This window comes from Vipera ursinii (assembly GCF_947247035.1).
Source record: "Vipera ursinii genome assembly, chromosome: 14".
Taxonomy (NCBI): Eukaryota; Metazoa; Chordata; class Lepidosauria; order Squamata; family Viperidae; genus Vipera; species Vipera ursinii.
Genome location: NC_139527.1, coordinates 12,311,902 through 12,325,803, shown reverse-complemented (window position 1 = coordinate 12,325,803; position 13,902 = coordinate 12,311,902). Strand labels below are relative to the sequence as shown.

At 52.2% G+C, this 13,902-nt stretch overlaps 1 protein-coding gene across 2 annotated transcripts in view; it reads left to right on the top strand.

Moving 5' to 3' along the window:
- CABIN1 (calcineurin binding protein 1) overlaps window positions 1-13,297 on the top strand; it is a 106,531-nt gene extending 93,234 nt beyond the window's left edge. For both annotated transcript variants that reach the window (XM_083373759.1, XM_083373758.1), the window contains exons 29-36: window positions 4,041-4,204; window positions 5,163-5,259; window positions 5,333-5,980; window positions 6,428-6,502; window positions 7,420-7,741; window positions 11,566-11,721; window positions 11,940-12,166; window positions 12,398-13,297. In XM_083373759.1, coding sequence (XP_083229885.1) covers window positions 4,041-4,204; window positions 5,163-5,259; window positions 5,333-5,980; window positions 6,428-6,502; window positions 7,420-7,741; window positions 11,566-11,721; window positions 11,940-12,166; window positions 12,398-12,574 — 1,866 coding nt within the window. In that variant the 3' untranslated portion in view covers window positions 12,575-13,297. The remainder of the gene's footprint in view (window positions 1-4,040; window positions 4,205-5,162; window positions 5,260-5,332; window positions 5,981-6,427; window positions 6,503-7,419; window positions 7,742-11,565; window positions 11,722-11,939; window positions 12,167-12,397) is intronic.
- The last annotated feature ends 605 nt before the right edge of the window (window positions 13,298-13,902 follow it).

Genomic DNA, 13,902 nt, shown 5'->3' with positions numbered 1-13,902 from the left:
ACTTTAACTACCCTGAAATCAACTGGGAGACAAACTCTGCAGCAAGTGGAAGATCAAACAGATTCCTAACCAACTTAGCTGACAACTTTGTCATCCAAAAGGTAGAGGAGGGAACTAGAGGAAAAGCCATAAAGTGGACCTAATTCTTACTAAGAGGTGATAGAAGGAGTTGAAATTGCCGGACCTTTGGGTGAGAGTGATCACATCATATTAGTTGTAATGTAAATGCAAGCAATAGCACATAATCCAGCCAGTGTCTTCAACTTTAAAAGAGCTTATTTTAACAAACTCAGAGAGAGCCTAAGAAAAATTCCATAGATGAAAATCCTAAAGGGGAATACAACTCAAGAAGCGTGGGAAAATATGATCATAAAAGCCCAATCCAGCACAATACCAGTGAAAAAGAAAAACAAGAAATCGAAGAAGAAACCAGCATAGTTGCACAAAGTTCTCTGATAAACTGAAAGACAAAAAGGACAATTACAAAAAAAATGGAAAGAGCAACACAACTAAGGCCAAATACCTGTCAAGTTTCCGACATGGGCTTTTCAATTGACTCTGAGGCATTGTTTACCTTAAAAGTCCTTTATTAGCCTAATACACCAACAAATGCTTGCTTGAAGGAAGCTGGAATCTGAAATCTCCGCCCCTTGCACAATATATTAAAACACAATTCTCCACCTTTCTAATTTTGTCATTAATCATATTCTCCAATTAATTTAAAGAATCAGTTTCCCTTCTGTTAGAAAACCCACCAAGGCCTTATCTTCTTAGTTAGAGATGGCCTTGAAAGGTGCAATCCTTCTCATCCCCCCTCCTAACCTTAACTAAAACAATACACAAATCTAACATATGAAATAGCTACTTCTTCATCTCTTGTCAAGCAATAATACCAGCATACAACTTGAATTGCAAAGATGAAGTCAGGAAAAAGCTAAGGCTCAGAATAAACAAAGGCTTGCAACAAAAGTCAAAACCGTTGTACCATATCTTAAAAAAATTCTAGAACACCGGGGAATTAGAAAAGAGCTGATGTGGTTCCCATCTTCAAGAAAGGGGGGAAAACAGACCCAGGAAACTACAGACAAATCAGCCAAACATCAATACCTGGGAAGATACTGGAAAAGATAATCAAAAAACAGATCTGTGAACATCTAGAAACAAAGTTTTAACTAGTAGCCAACATGGTTTGTTAAAAACAGATCATGCCAAACCAATCTTATTTCATTCTTTGACAAAGTGACTAAATTAGTAGACCAATGAAATGCTGTAGACATAGTGAACTTAGGCTTCAGCAAGGCATTGGACAAAGTAGACCACAACCTACTTCTTGGTAAGCTAGAAAAATGTGGGATAGACAACATGACCACCAAATGGATTTGTAACTGGCTGACAAACCGTACTCACGAGTAATCCTTAATGGTACCAGATCTACATGGAGGGAAGTAAGCAGTGGGATGCCACAGGTTTCTGTCTTAAGCCAAGTACTCTTCAATATCTTCATAAGTGACTTAGATGAGGAAGGGGAAGAAGAGGAAGACCATAGAAGGGGAACTCATCAAATTTGCAAATAACAATAACCTGGCAGGAATAGCCAACACCCCAGAAGACAAGCTCCAGATCCAAAAAGATCTTGACAGACTTGAACAAGCTAATACAATCCTTTGTTGTACAAACAGGCATAGACCAAAATCCTGTGCAATGGCCAGCTTCCCCATCTGATCAAACTGGGAGTGTTAAATTCAGTTGAAACCACTCCTTCCCTCCCGAAAGGGGAAAAAAACAGGGCCCCATCACCCTTAAGTACAGGAAGTTGGGCGGGGGCAGTCCTTTTCCTTGGGAGCAAGTAGAGTTTTCAGACGTTCCCAGTTCTCTCCCGTGCACGGCTGCTGCCCTGAGAACCAGGCGCTGGGCTGGGTTGTTGAACCCTTGGGGCGGGGAGTGCGTTGTGTTTGCAGAGGAGCCCCTGCTCGGCTCCTCTTTCCAACCTTGCTTCTGGCCTGGGGGGGTGGCGCTCGCTTGGTTGTGGTTTTGACCCGCCTCGGTTTGCGCTGCAGGCTGGTTTTTGTTTTGTTTTGTTTTGGGGGGGGTGTCTCCTGGGGGCCAGGCTGCCCTTGGCAGAGATGAATCCAAGCCAGCAGGGCTTTATTATCGCGCGCTAAGAGGCTTTAGAGCCGGAGGACCCTGCCGCGGGGGAGGGGGGTCGTTTCTCTTAAAAGCGTATCTTTTCCCTGCCTGAATGTACAACCTCCCCCCCCCCGGCCGCCGTTTAAAGGCGCCTCCTTCGGGGGACCCACCTTGGACCGGCGAGATCGGGGGAAGCTTCTCCCCTCGATTCCCGCCTGCGGCACCTGTGCGCTATGGGGTCTCCAGGCTCTATTTTGGGGCGGCGGCTGGGGGTCGAGGGGGCTGCAAAACCGGGAAGCTCGCAGCGAGAGCGGCCCCTGCGTCGTCCGGCACTGGGATGGCACCGGCCTTGGTCGGCATCAGTAAAGTGGGGTTTTGTGTGCTGCACGGCTCCCTTCCCTCCACGGAGGAGGCCGGAGGGACCCGGGGAAAGGGGCCGTGGGGAGCGGACACGGATCCGCTTCTGCGGAGGTGCCGCGGGGGTGGGGGAGGGCTTCGGGAAGGCGCCGCGTTTCCCCGGGGCGCTCCAGGCAGAGCGGCGGCCTTGCAGCTGCGGGCAGGAGCGGCGCCACCCTGCTCTCGGCTCCCGCGTGGGCGGCGGGCCGGGCGGGGAGATAGGCGGCGCGGGCAACGCGCAGGAGGGGCCGGGCAGCGACGCGTCGCTTCGAGGGCCGGCCCGGCCGCGGAGAGGCGAGGGCAGCCCGGCAAAGGACGGGCGGGGCGAGGGTGCGGGCGCGGCGGCTCCGTCCTCCGCAGCCACGCACGGGCACGGCCCGGGAGCAGTCGCGGCGGGGCCGGAGGCAGCGGCGGTGCCACGATCCTCGCCCCGACCGCTGCCGCTGCTCGGGAACTGGCGGGGCGGCGGGCCGCTGCTTGCGCCCGTCCGAAATGGTGAGCCGCCGGGCGGGCGTCGGCGGGAAGGGAGGGGCTGCGCGGCCGCTCCCGACAAGGAAGGCGGGCCTCGGGGGTCAGGCGGGGTCGGCGTTGAAGGGCCAGAAGGCCGATCTGCCGCCGCCCGCTGACTTCCTTCCTGGGCGGCTCCGCTTTGAATTCCCACCGGGAGGAGAGGCGGGCGGCGGCGGCGCTCCCGGGCGCGCTCTGCGGAGGCTTCCCGGTGCCAGGGGATGCTGGCGCAGCCGCCGAGCCCGACTCGGGCATCCCGAGTCGCCCGCCCTGGAGCGGGCCTGCCTTGCCTTTTTCACGTGCAAGCCGGATTTCAACGCGCGGAGGTAGACCGGCCCGCGAGACCGAGGAGCCCGGGTGTCGGGGGAGGCCTGCTGGGGGACGGGGAAGGTTCCCCGTGACCGAGGCCTTTCAATTATTGGAGCCTCGGGCGTGCAGCCTCCAGGCGTGTGAATAGTCTCTGGGGGCCCCTTGGAACAGCCAGCAGGTATCCTGGCCCTTAAGAGACCCTCAAAGGCAACCGCGGCCCTTCAAAAGCATCCCAGTCCTGACCTTTTAAGGACTCGAAGGGCCTCCTCTGGATCCTTAGCCGCCCATGCCCACCTCCAGAGGCAGGTCCTTCCGTTATTTCCCCTGAATTAGGTAAAAGAAGACATGACCCTGGTTTTGCCTCAGTACTGTTAGCAGCTTAACCAACATCTGCGGATGTCTCTCTTGCCTGTTTCTTCCACAACTGACCACAGTTAGCCAGGAGCCAAATAATCATAAAAGTTCTCTCTCTTTATCTCTTTAAGCTTGAATAGCTGAGTTCAAACCAGAAGTGTAGATTTCTGCAAGCACACATGCCTTGTGCTGGGTAAAGTGATTAGCGGTGAGCAAGTTTTCTCTGATGGCCTTCTCAGCCGTGGCTGGAGACTAGACGGGGAAGTCGGCATATCCAGGAGGCAAAGTCGAAGGGGGAAGAACTGTCCAGTTTGTGACTTGTCTCCTCCTCTTGCTTTTCTGCACAGGGAATTTGGCGCATCCCCGTGGATGAAATTGACCGTCCCGGTAGCTTCGCCTCTCACATGAACCGCTCCATCGTCCTGCTGCTGAACGTGCTGTCCCAACTCAGAGATTACCCCACCTTGCTGAAAATCTCCTCTATGCTGCAGAGGACCCCCGAGCAGGGAAAGTGAGTGCCGGAGGCTTCGCTTCCCTGTTCCCTCCGCGAGGGCAGGGTGGAACTTCCCAGGCTTTGCTGATGGGGGAGGGGGAGGTTTCTCCTCCCTGTGCAAATGGCCTCCCCAGTCCTAGAGCTACTCCCACGATAAGGGAAGGAGGCCCTTCTTGATAGCACTCACAAAACCAAAGATGGCTTTCCTTGTGTCACCAGTGCTTTCCTGAGCTGGGCGTTGAGCTTCAGGGCTGGGAACCCCAAAGAAGAAGAAGAAACCTGGAGATCAGAGCTTAGCACCCCCAAAGGCTTCTGTGCATCATCCCAGTTATCTTGTTTCTGCCTCTGATTAAGGAGTTGCTCATTGACGCTACTGGGGCTTTTTCAAGTTGTCAAAAGAGTTTTGAATACACGACACTGGTTTAACTGAAGCTTTTTGGAGGGAAAAGAGGGCAATTGGATCAAGCAGAAGAGAGTGTTAGCAGCCTTTGCAAGTTGACAGCATAAAGATTTTTTTTTATTTTGATGGAAATGGAGCCCTGTTAAAGGATCATGTCCTGTAGTGAGGGCAAAGTTTCATCATAAAATTCTGACAGGCAAGGCCAGCTCCAGAAAGAGGAACACGAACGATCCTCCTTTGGTCCTCCTGTTGTTGGGATGAAAAGAGGACAGAAATTGTTCCTTCAAGGCTTTTAGACTTCCAGGCTCTGTTGCCACTTAGAGTTGTGTGGTTTTAACTTCAGCCAGGCAACTCCATAAGTGGGTCTGTGGCTAAGGATACAATGTCTCGCTGGATATAAAATTTATGGAATGTTTTACTACACCCACGGCTGAGTCTGAGTAGCCACTGCCCTGTAAGATGGGCCTGGGAGAACACGATGGTGCAGCGTGGTGTGTGGTGGATGGCTTGGATCCCCTTAAAATGATGGGCAGTTTCTGCCTCTAACCTGTACGGCTCTTCCTTTCCTGATTACAGGAAATACTTGAGGGATGCGGATCGCCAGGTCCTTGCCCAGCGCGCCTTTATTCTCACCGTGATGGTGCTAGAGGACACGTTGCATGAGCTCACCGAGGTAAGTCTTCCCACACTGCCCACAATGCAGACTCTCATGGAAATTCAGCCAGCTAACTCTGTTTGCCTTGAAGGTCTCTGAAGATCAAAGTGGACAGTGCAGTGACATTTTGGAGACAAGAATGACTACTGATGTCTTTCGCAAGGCAAGTGCAGAGGAGGGCCAAGAACACCTGCCCCCAAAGACAGCCTTGTCCAGAGAGGAGGGGACATCTTACGGCATTGAAGATGTGGCCCGAGAAGAGGGCCAGGACCAGCTTCTCACTGCCATGGAACCAGCCAAGGGCAAGCCGGAGAAAGAAACGAAAGGAGTGTCTCCATCAGGCACGGCCGAGCCCATGGAGTGTGACCACTTTGCTGCTGAGCCTGAAAAAATGGAGGCCTCTTCTCTTTATCCTGAGCTGGCCCAAGCACCCTCTGGCAAGGTCTGCAAGGACAAGGTTCCCGAGAGCCGAACCACGGCAGAGCTATCCCTGGAGGATTTGAGCATCAGCTCAAAGCACCAGCAGCTGGAGGCAGGGAAGGCCCAGGGCCCGGCCTGCCCCCCAGAAGAGACCAGCCAGAAGCCCAACCGGAAGAGGAAGCTGGCCGGGGACACAGAGTCGGGGAAGACCCTTCTTCTGGACGCCTACCGCGTGTGGCAGCAAGGGCAGAAGGTCATGACCTACGACCTAGGCAAAATTGAGAAGATCATGTCTGAGACCTACATGCTCATTAAGCAGGTGAGTAGAGGGCTCATGAGGTGCTGACTGGTGGCGGCCCCCACAGCTGGGCTCGTTTCCCTCTTGGCATCCGGGGATGGGTGAGGAAAGGGAGGCTGAAAACGGCAGCAGCAGATTCTTATTAATTTCGGCTCAGGGTGATTCACAAAAGGATACATTTTAAAAATAAATGACCCAAATCGGCCTTAAATAAAACAAGCAAGCACTTCCCCAACTAAAACAAAAAATCATTATGAAAAGGAAGCACCATAGCCAGCCATGAGAAAGACTTGCCTGTTCCCAGAAGGATCGTCCCCGAGGCAAGCCCAGTTTGTCTCTCAAGAGAACACACACACACCGCCCCCGGTAACCAGCCAAGCCCCTCTTGGGAGAGACCTGTTCTGGGGGGGATCTTGAGTGGGGCCTTCCCAGACAGGAAGTGTCTTCTGACTGCTTTTCTGCCTGCAGGTTGATGAAGCGGCAGCTCTGGAGCAGGCCGTCAAATTTTGCCAAGTGCACATTGGTGCTTCTGCCCAAAAACAGGTAAGTCCTCGGCTGGTTTCCTCAGCCAGCGTGAGAGCTGCTGTGTGGCTGCTGCCGGGAAGGAGGGGAGAGCCATGCCTGGTCCTGCCAGCCCCTGGAGTGGCCCCGCCGGGCTTCAGTTTGGCCCTTCCCTTTCCTCTGCGCCAGAGTCAGCTTGCTTTGCTGTGATGCACCTTTTCCCCTTGGATAGAGCCCTGAGTGCTCTCTGAGGGAGTCCAGCAAGAGGTGCAGAGCATCCAGTCTACCAATAGCTCCGTGCACTGAGCTGCTGCTTGTTTGCATGGTCCATGACTACATTATCCGTGTTCAGGGTGTTTTGGTGGAGAACAAAGCAGGTTTGTTGGACTGCCTGCCTGCCTGCCTGCCTGCCTGCCTGCCTCTGCTTCAGTCTGGGGGTCAGAAATGGAGAGATTCAGGTTGGGTCTCCTCCTTGGGCTCAGCCTACCATGTTACATTTGTATCTGGCACATTTTCCTGTGCTTTATTTCTTTATGTGTGTTTCCTATTTCTTAAGCACCCTCAGAGAGCTGGCGTGGGGCCAGCAGCTCTGAGCAAGGGTGGGAAGTCTCCTGGCTACACTCCGTGGAAGGTGGCCCGTTGAGACTGATTCCGTGGGTCAGGATGTCCCCTCCCAAGAAAAAGCTTCTCTCTTCTTTTGCTGTTGCATTTCTTTCTGGAGGAATTTCAGTTCATATCTTCTAAAATACATCATTTAGGAAAAGGCAAGTTCTGTGCCTGGATTCTGGAAGCTGCTTTAGCCTGACACACAGAGGCCTTTATGGTCAAGGGTGCAGCTGGGGGGGGGGGGAGTTAATGAAATGCACTCAGGAGAATTTGCCAGTGGGGTGGAGTTGGGCCCTGCGTGCAGTTATGAACCCCCCCGACCTGTCACACTGTTTTTCCTTTTTTTTTTCTAGTCAGCCGGAGATGCTCCTGCCACCCCAAAGCACCCCAGAGATAGCAGGGACCACTTCTTCGCTGCTGCCCCCAAGTCTCTGACGCCCCCCCTGGGGACTGCTGCAGACCCTGCCTCCTCGGTTGCAGAAGTCCCACCCAGACCGGAGGACCAGCAGAGCAAGCCCAAGGCAGCCTCGCCCTCCTCCTCCTCTTCCTCCTCCTCCTCCTCCTCCTCCTCCTCCTCCTCCTCTTCTGCCACCAGTGGTCTCCTCTTGCCACCACAGGAGCCGGCAGGGGTGGAGAACGTCCAGGACATGCCTCCTACGTCCAGTCTGAGGCCTGGTGAGCTTTTCTCTTGTAAAGACCTGGTTCTCGACTGCTCGGTCTCCTCCTCCTCTGAGAGTCTCTTTCTTCCTGTGGTTGGTGGCAGTTGCTTCCTTTTCAGAATTGGCCTCTTTGAAGTAGACAAAGCATCCCTTTGCACTGGGTACTAAAACCCAGCTAAATTCCAAGCAGAGCAATACATCTATGCAGGAGGAAGGCTTGAGAGCATAAATTGCTCTCCGGGCTTTTTAAAAGCTGGCCTGGAAGGGCTGATGGGCCCCAGGGGTGGAGAGCTTCTCTCCGTGGCAAGTGGGGGTGGAGGGGAGGCGTTTCTCTTGCAGATCCTCAGTGGTGAAAGCAGCCCTTAGGCAATATGGTATCAAACCGGCTGAGGCTTTAAAGATAACTGAGAAACTGATTCAGAAATGCATTAGTAGCTGGAGGAGAATGCATCTCTCCCCCTCCCTCCCCCCCCTCTCTGTCCCTCCCGTGTGTGTGTGTGTGTGTGTGTGTGTGTGTGTGTGTGTGTGTATTAAAAATCAGGATTAACAGAGAGTGGTTTAGGGACTGCACAAGCAAAATCCTCTTTTGAAATGCTTGGTCCAAGAAGGAGCAGAAGCACTATGAAATGATGTCTTCTAAACTCACAAAACATATGAAGAACGGCTGCAGGATTTGGGTTTGGCTAATCTAAAGAAAAAAAGAAATAGGGGAGACATGATAGCAGTGTCCAGTATTTGAGGGGCTGCCACAGAGAAGAGGGGGGTCACATTATTTTCCAAAGCACCAGAGGGCAAGACAAGAAACAACAGTTGGAAACTGATCAAAGAGAGAAGCAACCTGGAAATAAGGAGAAACTTCCTGACAGTGAGGATAATTAACCAGTGGAACAGCTTATCCCCAGAAATTGTGGGCGCTCCATCACTAGAGATTTTAAAGAAGAGGTTGGACCAGACATGTCAAACACAAGGCCCGGGGGCTGGACATGGATCCTCCAGTTTGCAGAGACACATGGACCACACAACCTACGGGAGAAAGACCACGAAATGTTGTTAATGCAGCAAATAACATGAGACCTTGGATTCTCTCCATCTCTCTAACCATAATGGAGCTCAGCTGACTAGATTCAGTCTGATGTCCTGTGTGCATGAATCTGTCCACTTGGTGTCTTGTTCAAAGCTCCCTGGAAGTGCTTTGAGATCCCTCAGAAATTAGGATGATTTCTTAATAGCAGCCTCTGCAAAGGAGACATAAAGGCAGCATTTCAAATAATTTTAGCATGAGAATTGAGCCCAAGTTTCACTCCAAAGCTTGAATCTGAGCTTTCGTGCCTAATTTTAGCTTTATTTGGTGCAGTGAAGTTAGCCACCATTTTGGATATTTCCATTTCAGTTTTTCACAAAAGGCCAGACATTGCTTAGTGCTCTGTAGCTAAAATCCTCAGTCTTCCAATATAGGGGAGACATGATAGCAGTGTTCCAGTACTTGAGGTGCTGCCATCAAGAAGAGGGGGGTCACGTTATTCACCAAAGCACCAGAGGGCAGGACAAGAAACAATGGTTGGAAACTGATCAAGGAGAGAAGCAACCTAGAATTTATTTATTTATTTATTTTATTACATTTATATACCGCCCTTTCCCTGAGGACTCAGGGCGGTTTACAGGGAGTTAAAAATCAGCCATACAAAAGTTAAAAAACCAATTTAAAAAAGATTAAACTAACCCTGTGCAATTAAAAACCCCAATTAAAATAAATTTCTCCTCAGCCTGGGCCCGAGAGCTCAAAGAGCCAGGTCTTCAGGCCCCGGCGGAATGATCGGAGGTCGGGGGCAGTCCTCAGCTCCACTGGCAGCTGGTTCCAGAGGGCAGGCGCCCCCACTGAGAAGGCCCTATCCCTGGGTGTCACCCGCCGGCAATCTCTTACCGGTGGGACCCTGAGCAGACCCTCCCTGTGGGAGCGCACTGGGCGAAGAGCATTTGGAAAAAGGAAAAACTTCCTGACAGTGAGGACAATTAACCAGTGGAACAGCTTGCCTCCAGAAATTGGGGGCTCTCCATCACTGGAGTTTTTAAGAAGAGGTTAGACGAGGGGTCAGCAACCTGAAACAGTGAAAGAGCCACTCGGAACTGGTTCCCTCACAAAAGGATAAACTGGGAGCCGCAAAAAATGTGTGCGCATGCACGTACATGTGCAGAACAGGGTTTGACTGAAGAGTGGACCCAAGGTGAGATAGGCAACCTACCCTGCATATTTGAATTGATTGGTTGAACTTTTTTAGTCCCACTTTTTTTTTTTTTTTTTTTTGACTGCACATGGCAGAGGACTGGGAGCCGCAGGAGACGGCTAAAAGAGCCGCATGCGGCTCCGGAGCCACAGGTTGCAGACCTGTGGGTTAGACAGTCACTTGTCTGAGACGGTATAGGTTCTCCTGCTTAAGCAATGGGTTGGACTAGAAGACCTCCAAGGTCCCTTCTACTCCAAATTGAAAATAAAATAAAAAGGATTGTGTGACCTGGGGCTGAAGGATGAGAAGGTCTTGAACCTGAAGCCAGGAGACCATAAATGAGCCTTGGTGGAGCAGTGGGCTAATGCCTCCAGTAACACCAGCTGCCTGCAATTAGTGCAGGTTCGCATCCCACCAGGCTCAAGGTTGACTCAGCCTTCCATCCTTCCGAGGTAGGTAAAATGAGGACCCAGATTGTTGGGGGCAATAAGCTGACTTTGTAAAAATACCGCTTGGGGGGGGGGCAAAAGCCCTAATAAGCAGGCATATACATAGAATGAAGGCTATTGCTAAGTACATTGATTTGTGCTTAGATTGTAAGCTGCCCTGAGTCTTCGGAGAAGGGCAAGATATAAATGGGAATAATAAGTCTTAAGAGTTTTGGTGCTCATCTGCCAGATTTCTTTTAGGGAGTGTGGGTTGAGGAATTGGAGGGAATAGGCCAGTGTGAGGCACCAGCAGATGAGTACCACCCTCTGCTGTCAGCATCTGCAAACAGGTTGCCCTGGCAACAAGGGAAGAGCAGTCAGCAGTAGGAGCGGGGTGGGCTGCTGGCTCTGACTTCTGTTGGCAGCCTGATGTTTCCACAATAAACGGAAAAGTATTGGAGGGCATGATGTCTCTTTTCTGTTGTGCATCTGCGATTCTGTCTCAGGTTGATTTCTGGAGTTCTTGTGTAGAGACGTGCTTAGAGCAGGGCCTCGGGTTCCATGGAGATACAGGTTTGCTTGCGAGCAAACTATCTCTTTACTTGGGCCAGGGCTGTATCTTCTGTGGATCCAAGCAAAAAGGGTTGCAGCAGAATTTCTAAGAATGGCTGAGGGACTTCCCTACCCACCCTCTGGCCCCTCATTCTGTTCAACAACCTTTGCTTCATTCAGGTCCTTAACCCTGCCATGTATCTTGACCTCTGGAGCAGCCCCATGGGCATCCCACGTTTCCCAATTCCTCTTGGGATGCTCTACCTGTGGCCCGCAAACTCACATCTCCCAAGACAGGGAAAAGTTTACAGCCATTGGGGCATGAAATGCTGAAATCCCCGTATATGTGGTCGCCTGAATATAGCCCCACTTTCCTTGGCTTCTCTTTGGTTTGTACTTGGGGGGGGGTTCCCTTGCTTGGCCATAGAAACCAGTTCTCTCCAGTAAACCCCAGTATCCTAACCACTGTGCTAATGGTCAGCAGCTCAACACACACTCTTGCTCTGCAGAAAGATCAGCTTAAGGAATGTTCCCCAAGAGCTTCCAACAAGCTTGGAGAAATCTCTTGTAGGGGTTCCCAGGGCTGGGGGAGGCAGTTTACACCTGTAAGAGTAACCCTGCTGGATCTCTCTGCACAGACAAAGAAGAAGAGAGCAGATCGGAGTCACGCCTAGCGGGACCACAGCAGGAATCCCCCCTCTGCCACCAGATGAAAATGGCTGCTGTCATCCCCTCTTCTGGTCTGCCACCCTGGCAAGTGGAGTTGGAGTCAGCAGGACAGACAGTGGATTCAGGTGAGGAAAGCCTCGATCCTCATTTGGTTCCATTTGGGGTGCAGGAAGGATCTCTTGGGTACCCCCATTTTTGCACTCTGCCCTCCAGGCCTCAAAGGAGGCTGAAAGTCCTCAAGAATACGTTGCAGATCCAAAAGGGGCCAGTCACACCAAGGTGCCCCCCGTGCCTTCAAAGATCCTTGGGGCTCACTTCCGTTTCTACTGGGGGGGGGGCTTAGCATCCAGTTCCAGGACAGAACTCGCGGCAGATGCGCATCACCTGGGGAAGCAGGTCAGCAAAGCCAGCAGCAGCCGAGTGAAGTCCCGCACCTTGCCCAGCGTACCAAAGCTCTTCATCCCTTCGTCCGTCTCCAAATTCCCGCCTGAGATCACTGTCACTCCGCCAACACCCACCCTCCTGTCCCCAAAGGGCAGCATCTCGGAAGAGACCAAGCAGAAGCTCAAGGTACGTTACATCGGGAGAGGGGGGGAGTAATGCGAAGGTCCTCTCCCTCTGAACCATGTGGTAACAGCTGATTCCCCCCCTCCCCATACGGAAGAGCCGCCATGCCTGCTCTGTGCCTAGGGCTAATCCAACCAGGAGGGCTGTGCTTTTCCTCTGCGGGTTGAAGGGCCCATTTCTGATGGGCTTGGACTAGTAACTGACCCCCCCCCTCCATTCCTTCTTCCGGAACAGTCTGCAATACTTTCAGCCCAGTCAGCAGCCAATGTGAAGAAGGAGACTCTCTGCCAGCCTGCCCTGGAGGTGGTGGAGACCTCCAGCCAAGAGTCTTCTCTGGAGAGCGACTCGGAGGAGGAGGAAGAAGAGGGTGAGGAAGAGGAGGAGGAGGACAACGACTGCATGGACATCTGAAGCATCTGGGCTGCTCCCATGCGGGTGGGTGGGGGGAGCAGGCCGTGATGGACAGAGAGCCCCCTTTTGCTTGCCTTGCCTCTGTCTCTGCCTTTGCCACTGCTGCTCCCACCCACCCCCAGGCTGGCACTGCCCCCTCACCCTCTCTCCCTCCACTGCGCCAGTAAACTCTGCCCTTGCAGCCCTCAGCATGTTCCTGCTCCTGGCACACCTGCCTGGCTTTGACTGGGTGGGGGGGAAGGAGCCTTTGGCCATAGCAGGGCCAAGAAGCAGCTCTGCCCGTTGTCCTCGCCTGCTTCTTTCGCTGTTGCCTGAAAAGAGCCCCCCCCCCCAGCCAAGGTCTGCTGCTGCCGGCCGCTTGCATGAGGAGGCACCAGTCGGGGCATCACTGACCGAGAAATGGAATGGTTTTCAGTACCATTTTGATAATGTCTGTTTTTTTACAGAATGACGTAAAAGTGTATATGCTTTGTTTTTTTAAGTCACTGTGGGAAGATTGGTCACATTCCTATGGGAGACAATAAAGAAGACCAAGAATTTTTCTACCGAATGATGTAATTTGTAGCATAATTACTGCAATCCTGCACAGGAACCAGGATGTGTATCACTTATGTGGGGTTCATCAGGCTGGGCTTCAGTCTGTTGGGAGAGCCGTTGTATAAAGGGTGCAATACAGAGCCTTGTATAAATAGGCATTTTTCTAATAAAGTCAAGCATGTCTCCCCTGTGCCTCCCAATTCTTTCTATCCTCAAGTTGAAAAATTGGCATCTCTCTCTCTCTCTCTCTCTCTCTCTCTCTCTCTCTCTCTCTCTCACACACACACACACACACACACACACACAGACACACACACAGAGCTACAAGCACACATGTTGCTGTAGATCACCTCTGTGTTGTTGGGGGGCCAGGGACTCCTTGGGTTGGCGGTCTGTGATCCCTGTCCAGAGCTGGCTTCTGAGGCAGACTTTCTCTTGTTCCACAATTGATTTGGGGTCTTTATCTACTCTTTAGGGACGCGGTGGCTCAGTGGGTTAGGACACTGAGCTTGTCAATCAGATGGTGGGCAGTTTGGTGGGTCGAATCCCGAGTGCCGCGTAACAGTGAGTGCCTGTTACTCGTCCCAGCTTCTGCCAACCTAGCAGTTCGAAAGCACGTAAAAAATGCAAGTAGAAAACTAGGGACCACTACGGTGGGAAGGTAACAGTGTTCCGTGCACCTTTGGCGTCTAGTCATGCCGGCCACATGACCACGGAGACGTCCTCGGACAAGCGCTGGCTCTTCGGCTTTGAAACTGAGATGAGCACCGGCCCCTAGAGTCGGAAACGAC